Raw genomic sequence first — 22,159 nt, 5'->3', positions numbered from 1 at the left:
CAACAGTAATAATAATCCTTTTATTTCTTTTTTTTTTTTTTTTTAGAACAGTAACAAGGTCACAGGTTGGCAGATACAGCAGATAAAGCACCATGCAAACTGTTTGCTCTGTATAATCCTGTGTAATAAACCATAAAATTAACAATAATAATATAAAAAAATAATAGCAATAATAATGTCATTGTACTTCCTATTATTGATTTATTATTATTATTATTATTATTATTAATAATAATAATAATTATTAATCAATAGTAATAATAATCCTTTTTTATTTTTATTTTTTAGAACAGTAACAAGGTCACAGGTTGGCAGATATAGCAGATAAAGCACCGTGCTGCAAACTGTTTGCTCTGTATAATCCTGTGTAATAAACCATAAAATTAACAATAATAATATAAAAAAAAATAACAGCAGTAATAATGTCATTGAACTTCCTATTATTGATTTATTATTATTATTGTAATAATAATAATAATAATAATAATAATAATAATAATAATAAATCAATAATAATTATTATTAATCAATAGTAATAATAATCCTTTTTTTTTCTCTCTTTTTTTTTTTAGAACAGTAACAAGGTCACAGGTTGGCAGATCTAAACATTTTAAAAAAAACATTAAAAAAATAAATGCAAACTTGAATAAAAAAAAAAAACCCTTAAAACTATCTCAGTGTCTGTGTGTGATATTTTATAGTGTTCCCCCAGCAGACTGTGCAGGAGATCTGTACACCAATGACAGCAGCCAGCAGAGATTCCTGAGTGGACATTATCTGGCAGCCATTATTCTGAAAACGCTTGGAGAGGAGACACAAGCTTATTTGGCCTCTAGCGGATGGAAGTCGCCATCTTGGATTCAGGATAGGCCTCTAGTGTTTACTCAACCCCTCCTATGGTTAGGAAGGTGCCCGAACTAAACATGGCCGCGATCGTGATAAGACGCACGGAGCGTGGGCACGTTAAGCGCAGCGTTTGAGTGGGCGGGGCGCAGTGAGGCGCAGGAAGGAGCTGTCAGTTGCAGCTGCTGGTGAGTGGAGCTCCGATGTGATCTGTGTCGGTCTGTCAGTGTGTTTCCCCCCTGATATGTCCTAGAGACAGGTCCTTCCTCCCTGCCCGACCCCTGTGACCCCTGACCCTGGTCCTCCCTCCCCCCTTCACTGCAGATCCTGGCTCAGTGTCCTGTGTACAGCTCTGTGGTATATGCTAGCACTATATATATGTATTATTATACTAATAGTGTGAGAGGACAATGAGAAGATTAGAGTGTGAGCTCCTGTGGTGCTGGCTCGGTGTCCTCTGTACAGCGCTATGGTTTATGTTAGCACTATAATAATAATAACAGTGTGACTGTTGGGGGAGGGGTGATAATTCTTGGCATCGGTACTGATCCACCTTTCTCCGTCCCTCCAGAACCGCCAGGATGAGTAACAGCCACCCCCTGCGCCCATACACCGCCATCGGGGAGATCGATCACGTCCACATCCTGTCCGAGAACGTGGGGGCGCTGATCAACGGCGAGGAGTACAGCGACGTCACCTTCGTGGTGGAGAAGAGGAGGTTCCCCGCCCATCGCGTCATCCTGGCCGCCCGCTGCCACTATTTCAGGTATGGCTATACAGAGGAGAGGGTATCCAGAGGAAGGTGTATCCAGAGGAAGCGGGGGTATCCAGAGGAAGGGGTATCCAGAGGAAGGGGTATCCAGGGGAGGGGTATCCAGAGGAAGCGGGGGTATCCAGAGGAAGCGGGGGTATCCAGAGGAAGCGGGGGTATCCAGAGGAGAGGGTATCCAGAGGAAGCGGGGGTATCCAGAGGAGGGGTATATAGATGAAGCGGGGGTATCCAGAGGAAGCAGGGGTATATAGAGGAAGTGGGGGTATACAGAGGAAGGGTATATAGAGGAAGCGGGGGTATCCAGAGGAAGCGGGGGTATCCAGAGGAAGCGGGGGTATCCAGAGGAAGCGGGGGTATCCAGAGGAAGGGGTATCCAGAGGAGAGGGTATCCAGAGGAGGGGTATATAGATGAAGTGGGGGTATCCAGAGGAAGTGGGGGTATATAGAGGAAGTGGGGGTATATAGAGGAAGTGGGGGTATCCAGAGGAAGGGTATACAGAGGAAGTGGGGGTATCCAGAGGAGGGGTATATAGAGGAAGTGGGGGTATCCAGAGGAAGTGGGGGTATCCAGAGGAGGGGTATACAGAGGAAGCGAGGGTATCCAGAGGAGGGGTATACAGAGGAAGTGGGGGTATCCAGAGGAAGTGGGGGTATATAGAGGAGGGGGTCCTCCAGATAAGGGGGGGGGGGGTTGGTTTACAGGACTGGTTGTTCCAGAAACCTGTGAGATCTTCACGAGAACCCCAATGTAGAAGCAGATAGGGACCAACACTTCCTGGGATGTGTGGGGGACTGCTTCCAGATGTCTTCTTCTCCCGTCATGGATAGGACTTCTCTAAATCTCAGACTTACTACTGGTCCCGTCATGGATAGGACTTCATTAGACCTCAGGCTTACTACCAGTCCCGTCATGGATAGGACTTCTCTAAACCTCAGGCTTATTACCAGTCCCGTCATGGATAGGACTTCATTAGACCTCAGGCTTACTCCTGGTCCCATCATGGATAGGACTTCTCTAAACCTCAGGCTTATTACCAGTCCCGTCATGGATAGGACTTCATTAGACCTCAGGCTTACTACCAGTCCCGTCATGGATAGGACTTCTCTAAACCTCAGGCTTATTACCAGTCCCGTCATGGATAGGACTTCATTAGACCTCAGGCTTACTACCAGTCCCATCATGGATAGGACTTCTCTAAACCTTAGGCTTACTCCTGGTCCCATCATGGATAGGACTTCTCTAAACCTCAGGCTTACTACCAGTCCCATCATGGATAGGACTTCTCTAAACCTCAGGCTTATTACCAGTCCCGTCATGGATAGGACTTCATTAGACCTCAGGCTTACTACCAGTCCCGTCATGGATAGGACTTCTCTAAACCTCAGGCTTATTACCAGTCCCGTCATGGATAGGACTTCATTAGACCTCAGGCTTACTACCAGTCCCATCATGGATAGGACTTCTCTAAACCTTAGGCTTACTCCTGGTCCCATCATGGATAGGACTTCTCTAAACCTCAGGCTTACTACCAGTCCCGTCATGGATAGGACTTCTCTAAACCTCAGGCTTATTACCAGTCCTGTCATGAATAGGACTTCCCTAAACCTCAGGCTTACTACCACACCCATCATGGATTGGACTTCATTAGACCTCAGGCTTACTACCAGTCCCATCATTGGTAGGACTTCTCTAAACCTCAGCTTTACTACCAGTCCTATCATGGATAGGACTTCTCTATACTTTAGTCTTATTACTAGTCCTCTCATGAATAGGATTTCATTAGACCTCAGGCTTACTACTGGTCCCGTCATGGAAAGGACTTCCCTAAACCTTGAGCTTGCTACCAGTCCTGTCATAGATCGGACTTCATTAGACCTCAGGCTTACTACTGGTCCCACCATGGATAGAACTTCCCTAAACCTCAGGCTTACTACCAGTCCCACCATGGATAGAACTTCTCTAAACCTCAGGCTTACTACCAGTCTCATCATGAATAGGACTTCTCTAAATTTTAGGCTTACTTGCCAGTCTTGTCATGGATATGACTTTCCTAAACCTGAGGCTTACTGACAGTCCTGTCATGGAAAGGACTTCCCTAGAATGCAGGTTTATTAGTTTATGGACAGCAGCAACCAACCAGCTATCCTTCTGTCCAGGACCAAGGGGGAGGGATAACCATTCCCACCGAAGGAAGTACTGGTTGACATCATCATCCTCAGGTTCTCCTCACCTTGCTGCTTATTATTCCCAGTCCCCACCTGACTCTACACCTTTTAGTCTCTCTTTCCATTGCCAACAACTCCTCCATCAAGTTGCCCACATTACCTTCAGGTGGGTCAACACAAAGGATGTCCATTAAACAAAATAATCGGTTTGTGTGGACTCTGGCTTTGTGTTTTGCATTCCCATGGAATTCTATGAACATGAAAAAAAATCACTTGAAGCAGGTCAACTGCGGGGTCAGGATGGGGTCAACTGCGGGGTCAGGATGGGGTCAATGCGTCCTGATCAATCTCAGAAGTATCTCCGCATTGAGGCTGTAACGGAACCGTGAACCCACAATGTGCTTGTGTGCTTCCGTCCGTATACCGCTTCCTTCAGTCTTGACCGTAGATATCAGATATTCTAGCTGCCCCCATACAAAACTAGCCGAGAAATAGCTTGTATAAGATCTGGAACATTTTATTGAACAAGAATACAGACTTTTTATACACTTGAACAGTATTTTCAGTGACCACCCAAATATTTACCCAAAACATTACACAATGGTTAGATAACAAGGTACAGCTGACACAGGGCTAATCCCATCATAGAGGATCCTTCAAGAGTTAACCAAATTAGCCACCAGACAGAAACAATAGGTGAATGGGAATCCACATCTAAGCAATGCTTTGATTTAGGAGTCACAGACTTCATGGTCTACACCAGGCCATAGGTCTCACAGTGTAAAGTGGGACTAAATTCCCTCATTTTTCCTGAGGGATATTGTTGATAAATATTACTGTCCCATTTTAAGTAATCCAAACCATATTCTCAGTGTCCATCAAGCAGCTGTCCATTATATTCTTGGTCACCCTGTGCCCCTAATAGACACAGGGGTGACTTACACATAAGAGGGGCCTAGGGAGCTGAGAGAGGGATTTCCCAATCTCTCCAAGGTAAGCTGGGTCCCAGGGGCCCCCCAACCACAGGGGCCATCAACACAAGCTCAGAGCCTTTCCACACAGGCCTTCTTTTACTGTAATGTTCCTCAACCAATTCAGCTCCAGAAGGTTTTACCCCCCCCCCCCTTTTTATGATCAGGCCATTTTTTGCTATTCGGCACTGCGCTACTTTATCTGGTAATTGCACAGTCATGCATCACTGTACCCAAATGATAATATTTTTATATACACAAACCGAGCTTTCTTTTGGTGGTATTTGATCACCTCTTGGTTTTTTTTTTAATTTAATTATTAGTATTATTATTTATTTTTATTTATTTTTTGAAAATTGTTTTTATTAATAGCAAAAAAAAAGTGGAGGTGGAGGTATAAACTGAAGTGGAGGTATAAATATAAATGAGTCCAAAAGGAGAGGAGGGGGGGATAGAAAAATATAAATAAGAAAATGAAGATAAAAATGTGAAGGAAAAAAAAAAAAATGAAGAAAAAAGTTGCCAATTCTAGTAGTGTCACCACGTACTAAAATTAATATGTGAATAGAAATGAATCAGCGCTAAATTCCATAAATATCAAACCTGCGATGTGTCAAACATAGAATGTAGTAGAACTAATCAAATGACATCTAGTGTCACATAAAAATATCATAAAAAAAATAAGTGTTGTTAATGTTCCAATAAAATGGTAATAAACAAAAATGAGCGAGGCATGTGAACCAAAAATGATGCAAAATATAATCGATAATGTATCAAACATCAATACTTGTGAGTATAATAAAGTGGCACATGTGACAACATAGATGAATAAATAACAATAAAGTGAAAGTGACAAATTGTATCAACATATGTGCAAATAAATGCTAATCAGCAATATAAATATAAAGTGCCCCAGTGCAAATAATAACAGTAAGTATAACTGATAAACTGCCTGTACATAACACATAAAAAGTGCACAAAGTGATAGTGCTTAGATGAAAACGTCCAATAAAACAAATGGTGCAAAAGATGCAGAAACCGCAGCTAATAGAAATGGCCGCTCACCTTAAAGCAAATGGTTACAAGCGTGGTATAGAGACCGAGTCTCCTGGCAGACCTCGATCAAACAGCCCAAGGGAACCAATGTATACCCTTGATAAAGTCACGAGGTGTGTGACGTAACGCGTCGGGAGGAGCCGGGTGACGTCACGTCTACGGCCGTGACTGGAAGTTTTTCTTTTCTCTGCGGGTAAGCTAACAATACGTTTTTAAATGTAAGTTACTATTGTTTCTTTTAATAAACATCTCAATATATTGCACAATGAGCCCCCTTCTACACGAGGGAGAGTGACGAGTGGATCTCATCTAGGCCACTTTATATTGTTCCCCTGCTTTCTGATCAAGGCTTGTCAGGAGACCTAAAGAATAATCCACATCATTTGTTCCCTTGAGCTGTTTGATCGTGTTCTGCCAGGAGACTCGGTCTCTATACCACGCTTGTAACCATTTGCTTTAAGGTGAGCGGCCATTTCTATTAGCATTTGGATTCACTGCGGATTTCGGCCACACCGGTGATTATCCTGGAATTGAGTGTCACTCGCATCACCTTCACAAGCTGCGGTTTCTGCATCTTTTGCACCATTTGTTTTATTGGACTTTTCATCTAAGCACTATCACTTTGTGCACTTTTTCTGTCGCGTATATACAGTGCCTTGCGAAAGTATTCGGCCCCCTTGAACTTTTCGACCTTTTGCCACATTTCAGGCTTCAAACCTAAAGATATAAAACTGTAATTTTTTGTGAAGAATCAACAACAAGTGGGACACAATCATGAAGTGGAATGAAATTTATTGGATATTTCAAACTTTTTTAACAAATAAAAAAACTGAAAAATTGGGCGTGCAAAATTATTCAGCCCCTTTACTTTCAGTGCAGCAAACTCTCTCCAGAAGTTCAGTGAGGATCTCTGAATGATGAAAAAGTTCTAGGGGGCCGAATACTTTTGCAAAGCACTGTATGTACAGGCAGTTTATCAGTTATACTTACCGTTTATTATTTGCCCTGGGGCACTTTATATTAATATTGCTGATTAGCATTTATTTGCACATATATTGATACACAATTTGTAAATAAACTTTCACTTTATTGTTTTTGTTAATGTTTTTTTTCAAAGTGTGCGGGCGTATACCCAGGCTCATACACAAAATAGTAACTAAAAAGAAAAAGACAAAATACCACAGCTACCCCCCAAACTATATAGGTCGGTACGCTCGGACCACATGAGCAGCTCGAATCATAAAGATGATGCAAGTAACACTCAGGGCTGAAGCTCCGTAAAATGATGAAATGCACATTCTCCCAAGACTGAGGTACCTAGGGAAGTAACCTTCTACCGGGACATCTGTGAAAAATACCACAATTATGATTGTACTTAAAGAGTAACTCCACTTTTGTTGAGAAAAAAACATTCCCCTCTGGGTGATCTCTGTACATTGCAGGGATTGTAACAAACTTTGTTGCAGATTTCTACCTTTTGTTATTCTGTAGAAATCATTATTTGTTCCTCTGTGCTGAGTGGGTCTAATGGGAGTGGTTTCATAATTATCTATCAGCTGTGGCAGCTGCAGGGCTCTGAGGAAATCTGCTGGGCCTGCATCCCTTTAGATGTGTTCCTATTGGGAGTATCTCACCAAAAATTACATTTTTTGTTGCAGGGGATGCCAGAAATCTGACTTGTATCTTAGTGCAGAATTCTGGGAAAATTGGTGAGCCAATCACACAAGCAGGAAATTATGTTTCTGGGGGTGTGGTCAGTATGCATTCTGTGTACAGAACACCTCCAGGCAGCCATATTGCATTGCATTTTCAGAAAATTACAACAGCTGCAGATTGAAAAGGAAAACTTTTTTTTAATAACCTTCAATTACAATATGATTTGTGTTGCAATTGTATACGCTATATTGTTTTCTTCTTTATTTGCTATTTTTATTTTTATTTTATATATATATATATATATATATATATATATATATATTATATAAGAAGGACGCTATATTTCCCCTCTGTTTGGGCTCTGGGCCCTTCAAGGGAGCAAAAGGGGTTAACTCATTGATCAGAGGAAGTGGGTTTAAGAAGGACAGGAAGTTGTAGATTGGGTGTGGTGGAGCATAGAGGAGACTGTGGATGGTGAATGTGGACTTTTGTACAGCCGAGAAGGTGCATGTCAGTGTGCTGACTGGGAACCTATTGCCAGGGGAAGCTACCCTCTTCAAAAAGTTGGGACTGTTTGACTGCAAAAGCAGCTCTGAACTCTTCAAGTCGGTGAGACTGTCTTTTCCTTGTTGTGTTTCTTTTGCTGCTATGAAGCCTGTTTAAGTTAATAAACATTTCTTTGGTTGCAACGCCTGTGTCCTGCGATCCAGCTGATCCCCCCCCCAAACATTACTATATATATATATATATATATATATATATATATATATATATATATATATATATATATATATATATATATATATATATATATAATATAAAAAATAAATAAATCCCGTAAATCAAAAAACCATAAATCAAAAAATGTGTGTATATATATATGTATATATATATATATATATATATATATATATATATATATATATATATATATATATATATATATATATATATATATATATATATATATATAAATACCTTTTTTTTTTTTTTTTTTTTTTTTTTTTTTTTTTTTTACGGGATTTATTTTTTTTATTATATATTTTATTTTTTATATTTTTACCCCCACAAAAGTGGAGTTATCCTTTTTAATCACAAAACCTTGTACTGGTTAGCTGTCTATAGCATTTGTAGAAGGGGCTTCCACCGATATGTCCCACACTTTGTGACATTTTTTTGGCACAGCCGTGAGATAGATAAGTGGCCTTATACAATGGCAGAGCCAAATGAATCAACTTTTTCCAAAAAATTAATTGATGGTGCAGAGGAGATTTTCACCGGAGAACAACGGCCTTCCGTGAATAGTAAAGTAGGGTTCTGACTGCCTGGCTAGTGGCCAAGGGGGGGTCAACCAGTCCTAACGGACACTCCTCCTCTGTTAGCGGGATTTGAGCGGTGGTGACAGACAGAATGCATGTGCTGACCTCAGAGCAAAAATATTTAATCTGAGGAACGGACCAGAACCGAGGAGTAAAAGTCTGCTGAGGGAGAAGCTCACCTCCAACAGGAGTCTGGTATAGATGGATATATTTTGTGCAGACGCATGGGTGTGGAATAGACCCGGGTGTTTTATTTTTTATTATATAAATGAAAAAAGACTGGAGTTTTTGAAGAAAAAAAAATATTTTTAATTTCTGCTATAAACATCCAAAAAAAAGAGAAAAAATCGAATTTCTTTATATCGTTTGGCTAAAATGTATCTGGTAAACAAAAAAAATAAATAAAATATCCCAATAAGTGTTTGATTGGTTTGCATCAAAGTTATAGGGCCTAAAGACTAGGGGATAAATACTTCTTTTTTTTTTTTTCTAAGATTAAACTTTAGAACCCCTGAACATTAGGTTATCAAACAAGATGGCAATAAAATAAGACCTAATAATCTTTGCTTCAATCAAATAAAAATAATGTGTAAAGAAATGAGAAAATTTTTACAAATGAGAGTATGTGTGTGTGTGTGTGTGTGTGTGTGTGTGTATATATATATATATATTATTATTATTATGTGTAAATTTATGTTGAAGGTGTAAAAAATATTAATGAACAAAGCACACAAAAAAAAAGTTTTAATTATCAATAGATTATAAAATCGAAGTAAATGGGGAAAAAAAAAAAGGGTAATAATTAAAGTGGTAGTATACTCCGCTTTTTAACTTTTACCTACAGGTAATCCTATAATAAGGATTACCTTTAGGTAAATTAATATCTCCTAAACCTGCACTGTTTAGGAGATATTCACCCCGCATGCGGCCGCTGACACCTGCGTCTCATGCGCTCCGAAGGTCCGGTGTATCTTGCCGAACCTTCAGAGCTCCTTGCCGGAAAGTGAACTCCCGCACATGCGCGGGAGTGACGTCATCGCGGCTCCGGCCACTCACATCGTTGGAAGAGACGCCCGAGGGAACATGACGGCTCCCTCAGCAGTGTCCGGGCGACCGTGTGGGGGGGGGCTTCATTCTAAGGTAAGTATTTCTAGGACATTATGCCATTGTCTTGCAGGTGTTTTTTTTTTTTTTTTTTTCTGGACTGCCACATTGCGGCAGACAAATCTGACACTAATGCCCCGTACACACGTACCGATCGTCGGCCGAACGATCGGCCGTCTTTTGTCCAGGGCTGTAGTGTCTGTTGAAAAGTGCAAAAGACTGCACACTAATTTTGTCTGCCGACTGCAGAAGTGATGTCATGTGATGGTTAACTTTCCTTGTCTTTTTTCTTTTCTGAGCATGCCCAGTCTTGCAAATCTGCTGTCTGTCAGCCGAAATCTGTTCTGACTGGCGAACAATCGGCCGTTCTGGTGTTGGCCAACAAAAATTTTAATGCCTGCACGACAGATTCTGTTCGGCCGAAAATGCGCTGTCGGCTGTCGGAAGCATCATACTAACAAGCCTACAATCGGCCGATTGGTCGTCGGCCGAATATTTACGGCCGACAATCGGTACGTGTGTACGGGCTTAACCGCTTGCCGACTGCGCACAGTATATTTACTGCGGCAGTCGGCCCCGGCCAGGCAGAGTGACGTAGGTCTACGTCGCTCGCCTGTCACTCCTTCCAGAGCCAATAGCGGGCGGGCGCGCGCCCGCTGAGGCGCGCGCCCGCCTCGGCTCGTTCACGGAGGAGTGCGGGAGTGTGACTGGCGGACCCGATGTCCGCCGGTCACACTACGATCGCCGGTACAGCGGGAGAAAGACAGAGCGGCTTGTGTAAACAAGCCACCTGTCAGTTCTCCCTGTGTAAAAGTGAAGATCAAACAGTTCTACTATGTAGAACTGTTGATCTTTGTTTTTACACTAGAAGACCTGTCCCTGCACAGTTAGAATCACGCCCCTAGGACACACTTAACCCCTCCCTGTCCAATACTGTTAACCCCTTCCCTGCCAGTGTCATTTTTGCAGTAACAGTGCATATATATAGCACTGATTACTGTAGTAATGTCACTGGTACCCCCAAAAGTGTCAAAAATGTCAGTCAAGGGTCCGATCTGTCCGCCGCAATGTCGCAGTACCGCAAAAAAAATTGCAGATCGCCGCCATTACTCGTTAAAAAAAAAAACACCAAAAATGACAAAAATCTTTCCCTTTGTTAGTAAACGCGATAACTTTTGCGCAAACCAATCAAAATACGCTTTTTGCGATTTTTTTTACCAAACATAGGTAGCGTAAAACAAATTGGCCGAAAATTTTAAAAAATTTTGATTTTTACATTTTTTTTGGGGGGAATTTCATATAAAAAAAAGTGAAAAATATTGTTGTTTTTGCAAAAATTACGCTCTTTTTTTGTTTATAGCGCGTGATCAAAAAATCGCACAGGTGATCAAATACCACCAAAAGAAAGCTCTGTTTGTGGGAAAAAAAGGACGTGAAATTCGTTTAGGTACAGCGTCGCACGACCGCGCGATTGTCCGTTAAAGTCACGCAGTAAAAAATCGCAAAATAACCCCTGGTCTTTTAGCAGGAAAATCCTCCGGTGGTAAAGTGGTTAAGTGACACTTTTTGGGGACCAGTGACACCAATACATTGTTCAGTGCTAAAAAATATGCACTGTTACTGCATAAATGACACTGGCAGGGAAGGGGTTAATACGGGGGGGGGGGGGTTATCAAAGGGTTAAATGTGCTTACTAACGGTGGTGGGGGGGAGTGCTCTGTGACAGGCACACAGAGATCGGTGATTTTGCTTAGCTCAGACTAGGGGCCGATATTGCCAATATTTCGGGAAAGTGCTTGATGGCTGCAGCACATATGGTTCGCCCGTGACAGCTCCCCAAAGGGACCGTGACCTAACCGCGAGGTGACCAGGTTTAACATTGGAGTCTATGGCGGGGGGAGGCCCGATTCTCGGGGTCACTGCTCCGTGCCCTTTCATCCCTGTTCTGTGTGTGTGAGGAGCTCCCATTCCCCCCTCCTCTCTGATTTCCCACCCTCACATCTCCCCTCCCCCACACCAATCTCCAACCCAACATTTATCGTTCAATCCCCTCCCCTCCATACACTACAATCCCCTCCCCCCCCATACACTGTAGAACCCCTCCCTCCCCCATACACCTCAATCCCCTCCCTCCCCCATACACCTCAATCCCCTCCCTCCCCCATACACCTCAATCCCCTCCCTCCCCCATACACCTCAATCCCCTCCCTCCCCCATACACCTCAATCCCCTCCCTCCCCCATACACCTCAATCCCCTCCCTCCCCCATACACTACAATCCCCTCCCCCCCAACACACTACAATCCCCTCCCCCCCATACACTGTAGAACCCCTCCCTCCCCCATACACCTCAATCCCCTCCCTCCCCCATACACCTCAATCCCCTCCGTCCCCCCATACACTACAATCCCCTCCCCCCCAACACACTACAATCCCCTCGCTCCCCCCCATATATATATCTCCTTCTGTTCTAAGTATACTAAATAATCTATACATATAAAGTACAAGTGTCTCTGCGTCCAGTCCCTGTGTCCGTGGGATTGCGCTACTGCGCATGTGCCCCACGGACATCCGTTGGGACTTGGAGCGCAGAGACTTCGGGCGGCCAGGCAAAAATGTTGAAGCGGCTGGTGTGCGCGGGCACCCGCGGTGGGTGCGCACTCGTGTGGACTTACTGCTAAGTCTGTTTTTACAAATGTTTGACCACATATGTTCTAGCGCCTGTTAATTTAACGGGCTTAATGTCTAGTGTTATAATAATACATATACAACTGCTGGTAAGCATAAAGAGGCATATGATTAATCCTCACGTGTTTATTAACAAGTACTATAGCATTTAGACATCGGTATTATAGATCTGCATTGATACAAAGGGGATGTACACAATATACAGAAAGGTACAATGATAAAAACATATACAGAGTAGACCAACAGACATAAATTAGAATTGCAAAAGGTAGTTGGATGCATGTTGAAAATTGGCAAACAGTTCATGGCCTCTTAGGCTCTACGCGTTTCTTGAAATTGTTTTTTCATTGTCGATAACGATATTTTGGTCAGTTTCTCTGAAGATCGCGGGAGGCCGGCGGCGATCGCGCCCGCCTCTTCCGCAGTCTGGCTTCCGCTGTGTCTAATCACAGTGGAAGCGCGCGCCGCTGAGACCGCGTGCACATAGTCACATGATTATGCGCAGCCGATTCGCTCTGCCACAGTAAATCTGTGTGGGGCGGTCGGCAAGGGATTTAGGAGGGCTACAATATAATTTATGTATCTGTTTTCCAGTTTACAGATCACATGTTGTTTGTCATCCACTCTTGAAGACGTGAAATATATTTACGAAACGCGTCAAATTATAGGATGCTCTCTTTTGTAACTGGAACATCCCAACTGTGTCAAATCTGTATAGGGAGATACATATTTTATACTGTATGTAATTCATACTGTAATGAATGTTATTAACCGGCTTGATATTTCAAACAACGTTTTATATGAATGTGACACGTTCTATTTATTTATTTAATATTTTATTATCCATGTATCACGCCTCCATTATTATCCATGTATCGCGCCTCATTTAAAGTCCCATGAACAAATCTTTTTAGTTTTGAGATGTTCGCATACAACGGTCATCCCAGCTGACTCTTGCTGTTGGAATCCATGTTTTCATGTAATTGTCCGTATGAAGGTGTGACCTCCTAGGCACTCCTAGAAATGTCAGCGTTATTATAGAAGTAATTAGCAGTGAGATCTCTGATTATTCACCGTCCATAATGAGGAGAACTGGGCACGGTAAACCTCCAGGATCGCTCCATTATCCTACAATGAATAAATCCGGATGAATGCCATGTTGGTATACTCTGTACTTACCCGCACTGCTATGAATGGGTGTCCTCTGGGATTAAATGTCCCCTTATGGCCGTAGTTAGGTGACATTCCTAATCCTAAAGCCGATTGAGGATGTCATGAGGACATTGGTTTGTGTAATTAGGATTCCATCACTGTGCTGCATTGTGATATCCATGTGTACAGGCTTCTGGAGGTGGGGGCGTTGTATGGAGGTCTGGATGTTATAAATTTGGAGTGCGCTGAAATGAAAATTTTTTTTTTTTTTTTTCCCTGAGACTGAAACCGAAAATTCGGATGCATTTGGCCGAAAACCGAAACCGACAGTTTTTTTAAAATGCAATGAATGTTGCTGGCGTTTTTGGGGGGGGAGGGGGGATTTTGTATTGAAGTCACTGGGGGGAGTGTTGATCTTTCCATTGAGGTCACTGTTGGGGGGGGGGGGGGGAGGTTTTGCATTGAAGTCTTTGGGGGGGAGGGGGGGATTTTTGTATTGAAGACACTGGGGGGGGGGGGGGGTTTATATTGAAGTCACGGGGGGGGGGGGTTTCTTTGAAGTCATGGGGGGGATTTTTCATTGAAGTCACTGGGGAGGGGGGGGGGGGGCATTTTGCATTGGAGTCACGGGGAGGAGGATTTTGCATTGAAGTCACAGAGGGAGGGGGGGGGGGGTTATTTTGCATTGAAGTCACCGGGGGTGCATTTTGAATTGAAGTCACGGGGGGGGGGGCATTTTGCATTGAAGTTACCGGGGGGGAGCATTTTGCATTGAAGTTACCGGGGGGGGGCATTTTGCATTGAAGTTACCGGTGGGGGGGGCATTTTGCATTGAAGTTACCGGTGGGGGGCATTTTGCATTGAAGTCACTGGGGGGGGGGAGAGTTTTTTGCATTGAAGTCACGGAGGGGGGGAGGGTTATTTTGCATTGAATTCGCCGGGGGTGCATTTTGCATTGAAGTCACCGGGGTGGTGCATTTTGCATTGAAGTCAACGGGAGGGGCATTTTGCATTGAAGTCACGGGGGGGGGGCATTTTGCATTGAAGTCACCGGGGGGGGAGTTTTGCATTGAAGTCAGTCAGGCGGGGGGGCATTTTGCATTGAAGTCACGCAGGGAGGGGGAGTTATTTTGCATTGAAGTCACTGGGGGGGGAGTTTTGCATTGAAGTCACGGGGGGGGGGGGGCATTTTGCATTGAAGTCACTGAGGGGGGGGCATTTTTGCATTGAAGCCACTGAGGGGGGGGGGGAGTCATTTTGCATTGAAGTCACGGGGGGGGGGGGGGAATCATTTTGCAGAAGTCACTAGAGGGGAGGGGGGGGCCTCTGTGGCTCTGTGTCTTGTCAGTGTTATTGTGAGATGTATATATCCCCATAACTGCTGATCTGTGTTGTCTTCTACAAGGAAAGTACTCTTGGGGTAATATTGTATGTCTATTACTATGTATATAAAATTTATTACTATGTATATAAAATGTGTGTAGTTGAATTTCATGTCTAGATTATCACCTATGGAGCATTGTTATAGAGCCATACATAGACTTGTGTCCAGACTACGAGCAGTAAGCTAGTTATGTACCCCTAACAAGCAGTAACAGAACATTTAAACAAATTATTTACTCACCAGCTAGATGATGCTTGAGGACCTCCAGCCAAGAAATTAGGTGGCCTCCATCTGTGAAAATATATATTGTGTGCGTTCTGTGCAGAGCGTTGTTATACAGAGGTATATGTCAGTCTGATATACATTGATTTTCTGCAGAGCGTTGTTATATGGAGGTATGCGGGAGTCCCAGCCCCAGGCAGAGATCTTCTTGCAGGACACGACAGCGGAGGCCTTCTCCATGCTAATAAAATACATCTACACGGGCCGGGCCAGCCTGAGAGAGGAGCGGGAGGAAGTTCTGCTCGATTTCCTTAGCCTTGCACATAAATATGGCTTCCCGGAACTGGAAGACTCCACCTCGGAGTACCTGTGCACCATCCTGAAGAATCAGAACGTCTGCATGATCTACGATGTGGCCAGCCTCTACTCCCTGGGGAAACTCTGCTCCACCTGCTGCCTCTTCATGGACCGCAGCGCACAGGACGTCCTATCCAGTGATGGCTTCCTCTCACTGTCCAAGGTATGGTGTGCCACTGGTCATATCCCACAATCCTCACTCACTGTTCAATGTACGGGTTGCCAATGGCCCTATCCCACAACCTCCACTCACTGTCCAAGGTACAGTGCGCCATTGACCATATCCCACAATCCTCCACTCACCATCCAATGTACGGTGTGCCAATGGCCATATTCCACAATCCTCCACTCACCGTCCAATGTATGGTGTGCCAATGGCCATATCCCACAATCCTCCACTCACTGTCCAATGTACGTTGTGCCAATGGCCATATCCCACAATCCTCCACTCACCGTCCAATGTATGGTGTGCCAATGGCCATATCCCACAATCCTCCACTCACTGTCCAAGGTACGGTGTGCCACTGGCTATATCCCACAATCCTCCACTCGCTGTCCAATGTTTGGTGTTCCAATGGCCATATCCCACAATCCTTCACTTACTGTCCAAGGTGCATTGCTCCACTGGCCATATCCCACAATCCTCCACTCACTGTCCAATGTACGGTGCGCCAATGGCCATATTCCACAATCCTCCACTCACCATCCAATGTACGGTGTGCCAATGGACATATTCCACAATCCTCCACTCACCATCCAATGTACGGTGTGCCAATGGCCATATCCCACAATCCTCCACTCACTGTCCAAGGTACGGTGTGCCACTGGCCATATCCCACAATCCTCCACTCACCATCCAATGTACGGTGCGCCAATGGCCATATTCCACAACCCTCCACTCACCATCCAATGTACGGTGTGCCAATGGCCATATCCCACAATCCTCCACTCACTGTCCAATGTATGGTGTGCCAATGGCCATATCCCACAATCCTCCACTCACCGTCCAATGTATGGTGTGCCAATGGCCATATCCCACAATCCTCCACTCACTGTCCAAGGTACGGTGTGCCACTGGCCATATCCCACAATCCTCCACTCACCGTCCAATGTATGGTGTGCCAATGGCCATATCCCACAATCCTCCACTCACCGTCCAATGTATGGTGTGCCAATGGCCATATCCCACAATCCTCCACTCACCGTCCAATGTATGGTGTGCCAATGGCCATATCCCACAATCCTCCACTCACCGTCCAATGTATGGTGTGCCAATGGCCATATCCCACAATCCTCCACTCACTGTCCAATGTACGTTGTGCCAATGGCCATATCCCACAATCCTCCACTCACCGTCCAATGTATGGTGTGCCAATGGCCATATCCCACAATCCTCCACTCACCGTCCAATGTATGGTGTGCCACTGGCTATATCCCACAATCCTCCACTCGCTGTCCAATGTTTGGTGTTCCAATGGCCATATCCCACAATCCTTCACTTACTGTCCAAGGTGCATTGCTCCACTGGCCATATCCCACAATCCTCCACTCACTGTCCAATGTACGGTGCGCCAATGGCCATATTCCACAATCCTCCACTCACCATCCAATGTACGGTGTGCCAATGGCCATATTCCACAATCCTCCACTCACCATCCAATGTACGGTGTGCCAATGGCCATATCCCACAATCCTCCACTCACTGTCCAAGGTACGGTGTGCCACTGGCCATATCCCACAATCCTCCACTCACCATCCAATGTACGGTGTGCCAATGGCCATATCCCACAATCCTCCACTCACTGTCCAATGTATGGTGTGCCAATGGCCATATCCCACAATCCTCCACTCACCGTCCAATGTATGGTGTGCCAATGGCCATATCCCACAATCCTCCACTCACTGTCCAAGGTACGGTGTGCCACTGGCCATATCCCACAATCCTCCACTCACCGTCCAATGTATGGTGTGCCAATGGCCATATCCCACAATCCTCCACTCACCGTCCAATGTATGGTGTGCCAATGGCCATATCCCACAATCCTCCACTCACCGTCCAATGTATGGTGTGCCAATGGCCATATCCCACAATCCTCCACTCACTGTCCAAGGTACGGTGTGCCACTGGCCATATCCCACAATCCTCCACTCACCGTCCAATGTATGGTGTGCCAATGGCCATATCCCACAATCCTCCACTCACTGTCCAAGGTACGGTGTGCCACTGGCCATATCCCACAATCCTCCACTCACCGTCCAATGTATGGTGTGCCAATGGCCATATCCCACAATCCTCCACTCACTGTCCAATGTTTGGTGTTCCACTGGCCATATCCCACAATCCTCCACTCGCTGTCCAATGTTTGGTGTTCCACTGGTCATATCCTACAATCCTCCACTGACTTCCAAGGTACGGTGTGCCACTGGTCATATCCCACTATGCTCTTCTCACTGTCCAAGGTATGGTGTGCTATTGGTTATATCCCACAATCCCCTTCTTAGTGTCCAATGCACAGCACGCCAGTGGTCATATCCTGCCATCCCCATCATCTCCATCCCTCTTACTGTTCAAGGTACGGTGTGCCACTGGTCATATTCCACAATCCTTCACTCGCTTTCCAAGGTACGGTGTGCCACTGGCCATATCCCACAATCCTCCACTCACCGTCCAATGTATGGTGTGCCAATGGCCATATCCCACAATCCTCCACTCACCGTCCAATGTATGGTGTGCCAATGGCCATATCCCACAATCCTCCACTCACCGTCCAATGTATGGTGTGCCAATGGCCATATCCCACAATCCTCCACTCACTGTCCAAGGTACGGTGTGCCACTGGCCATATCCCACACTCCTCCACTCACCGTCCAATGTATGGTGTGCCAATGGCCATATCCCACAATCCTCCACTCACCGTCCAATGTATGGTGTGCCAATGGCCATATCCCACAATCCTCCACTCACTGTCCAAGGTACGGTGTGCCACTGGCCATATCCCACAATCCTCCACTCACCGTCCAATGTATGGTGTGCCAATGGCCATATCCCACAATCCTCCACTCACTGTCCAAGGTACGGTGTGCCACTGGCCATATCCCACACTCCTCCACTCACCGTCCAATGTATGGTGTGCCAATGGCCATATCCCACAATCCTCCACTCACTGTCCAATGTTTGGTGTTCCACTGGCCATATCCCACAATCCTCCACTCGCTGTCCAATGTTTGGTGTTCCACTGGTCATATCCTACAATCCTCCACTGACTTCCAAGGTACGGTGTGCCACTGGTCATATCCCCCTATGCTCTTCTCACTGTCCAAGGTATGGTGTGCTATTGGTTATATCCCACAATCCCCTTCTTAGTGTCCAATGCACAGCACGCCAGTGGTCATATCCTGCCATCCCCATCATCTCCATCCCTCTTACTGTTCAAGGTACGGTGTGCCACTGGTCATATTCCACAATCCTTCACTCGCTTTCCAAGGCACGGTTTGCTATTTGTTATATCCCACAATCCCCCTTGTCATTGTCTAAGGTACATTGTGACCCTGGTCATATCCTACAATACTCTTCTCAGTGTCCAAGATACAACACTCCCCTTGTCATATCCCGCCATCCCCTTCTCCATCCCCATCCACCCTCCCTGCCCAAGGTACATAAATACTGGTCATATCCCAGTCTTGCTGAGGGTATCCCCTGTGCACCGTAATCTGTGCAGAACCGCTGTCCATTGCCATTAGGAAGAGACATAGAAGCTGCTAGAAGTTCCTGCAGGAGATATTACATTGTGATTTAAACTTTCTTTAAACAAATGCTGCAGATTATGGAAAAACACGCCAGGAGGGCAATCTGTGGTATGTGTGACCCAACCAGGATTCCCCCAAATGTATATTTCATATTACAATAATTAATAGAAGATGATCCGCAACTCCATACATGCGCTTATCTTTTTCAAATGTATTCATGCTTCATAAAAAAAAAAAAAAAACGGGTAGAAACAGCCGATGTTAACGCGTTGTGAACAAGGCCGTTGTGGCTGAAACGCGTTAACATCTGCTGTACCTACCTGTGTTTTTTTTTTTTTTTTTTTTAATGGCGCATGAATACATTTGAAAAAGATAAGCGCATGTATGGATTTGCGGATCATCTTCTATTAATTATTGTATTGGCAGCTGAGTGACTGCGTATCCTGCACCCGACAGATCAGAAGGACTTTTGGATGATTTGATGACAATTTGCTACAATGTAAAGTAGTGAGTGTACAGCTTGTATAACAGTGTAAATTTGCTGGCCCCTCAAAATAACTCAACACACAGCCATTAATGTCTAAACCGCTGGAAACAAAAGTGAGTACACCCCTAAGTGAAAATGTCCAAATTGGGCCCAATTAGCCATTTTCCCTCCCTGGTGTCATGTGACTCGTTAGTGTTACAAGGTCTCAGGTGGGAATGGGGAGCAGGTGTGTTAAATTTTGTGTTATCGCTCTCACTCTCTCATACTGGTCACTGGAAGTTCAACACCTCATGGCAAAAAACTCTCTGAGGATCTGAAAAAAAGAATTGTTGCTCCACATAAAGATGGCCTAGGTCAGTGATGGGGAACCTTGGCACCCCAGATGTTATGGAACTATATTTCCCATGATGCTCAACTACACTGCAGAGTGCATGAGTATCATGGGAAATGTAGTTCCAAAACATCTGGGGTGCCAAGGTTCACCATCAGTGGCCTAGGGCTAATAACCAGACAAAGAGGAAGTGGGCTGTATAAAAGTATTTACTGGTAAAAAAAAAAAAAAATTACTATCCAAAATTAAAACAAGGGCAGAGGATTTAATAGATGGAAAGATGAAAAAATAGGCTGAACAGCCACTTTAACCACTTGCCGACCGCCGCACGACTATCTACGTCGGCGGTCAGCCCCTCACAGGCAAACTAACGTAGGGCTACGTTGCTTGCTTGTGAGGGTCTAGGGAGCGAGCGCGCGCCCCCGGAGGCGCGCTCCCGCGTGGTCACGGACCCCCCCGCACGTGTGACCAGCGGACCCGATGTCCGCCGGCCACACGGCGATCGGCGGGGGAGAGGGAGAATGTCAGGCAGCTTGTGTAAACAAGCTGCCTGTTATTCTCCTCGCTGCAAAGACACTGATCACATGGATCTATTATGTAGATCCATTGATCAGTGTCCTTACAGCTGAAGCCACAGCCAATCACAGTAGAAAGCACGCCCCTAGGGACACACACAGCCCCTCCCTCCCAAATAAAGTTAACCCCTTCACTACCAGTGTATTTTTACAGTAACAGTGCATATATATAGCACTGATTACTGTAGAAATGTCACTGGTAACCCCAAAAGTGTCAAAAATGTCAGTCAAGGGTCCGATCTGTCCGCCGCAATGTCGCAGTACCGCAAAAAAAATCGCAGATCGCCGCCATTACGCGTTAAAAAAAAAACAACAAAAATGACAAAAATCTTTCCCTTTGTTAGTTAACGCGATAACTTTTGCGCAAACTAATCAAAATACGCTTTTTGCGATTTTTTTTTTTTTACCAAACATATGTAGCAGAAAACAAATTGGCCGAAAATTTTAAAAAATTTTGATTTTTACATTTTTTTGGGGGGGAATTTCATATAAAAAAATGTGAAAAATATTGCTATTTTTGCAAAATTGATGCTATTTTTTTGTTTATAGCGCGTGATCAAAAAATCGCACAGGTGATCAAATACCACCAAAAGAAAGCTCTGTTTGTGGGAAAAAAGGACGCCAAATTCGTTTAGGTACAGCGTCGCACGACCGCGCAATTGTCCGTTAAAGTCACGCAGTGCCGAATCGCAAAATACCCCCTGGTCGGAATGGGGGTAAAATCTTCCGGGGCTTAAGTGGTTAAGTCAGAATTTCCAATAATGATAAATACATTTTTAAAAGGTATTTATATAGAGCTATTGTTTTTTCCCCAACTCAAACATTTAGAGCCCATTCACACTGCCGCGACTTGTCAGGCAACTTGTCAGCCTGACAAGTCGCGGTCGGTCGCGGTCCATTGAGTAGTACAGGACCCGTTCTAATAGGAGCGACACAAGTCACTCCGACTTAGAAAAAGGGTCCTGTACTACTTTGGGGCGACCTCGGAGCGACTTGCATAGACTTCCATTATGTGAAGTCCCTGCAAGTCGCGACGAAGTCGCGGTGCACGCGACTGCACAGGTTGCCCCCCGAAGTCGTGCCGCTTCAGTGTGAACCAGCACTTAGTTCAATGGTACTACACTGTTTTATCGGTCTTTGGAAACAATATTAATCATTAGAAAAGGAGTAGACAGAATAGGGATCTGTTGCAAAGGAAAGACCAAGAAAGTCCGAAGATCTCACCGATTGTGAAAAAAAACTTCTAGCAAAAAAAAAAAAAAAAAGTTTATCCATTCACTGGATTAGTACGCTATAGTCCAACTCCAGGAGATTATGGAGGGGTATGAA

The 22,159-nt window shown here is 44.6% G+C and overlaps 1 protein-coding gene across 1 annotated transcript in view; it reads left to right on the top strand.

The window, feature by feature from the left end:
* Nucleotides 1-935: 935 nt before the first annotated feature.
* BTBD9 (BTB domain containing 9) overlaps nt 936-22,159 on the top strand; it is a gene marked incomplete at its 3' end in the record, with an annotated part of 275,828 nt that continues 254,604 nt past the window's right edge. Inside the window, exons 1-3 of the mRNA XM_082249306.1 lie at nt 936-1,031; nt 1,415-1,609; nt 15,490-15,853. Of these exons, the coding sequence (XP_082105432.1) occupies nt 1,425-1,609; nt 15,490-15,853 (549 nt within the window). The 5' untranslated portion in view covers nt 936-1,031; nt 1,415-1,424. The remainder of the gene's footprint in view (nt 1,032-1,414; nt 1,610-15,489; nt 15,854-22,159) is intronic.

Source organism: Pelophylax lessonae (assembly GCF_965119305.1).
Source record: "Pelophylax lessonae genome assembly, chromosome: 3".
NCBI lineage: Eukaryota > Metazoa > Chordata > Amphibia > Anura > Ranidae > Pelophylax > Pelophylax lessonae.
This window is presented reverse-complemented; position numbering and strand designations above follow the sequence as displayed.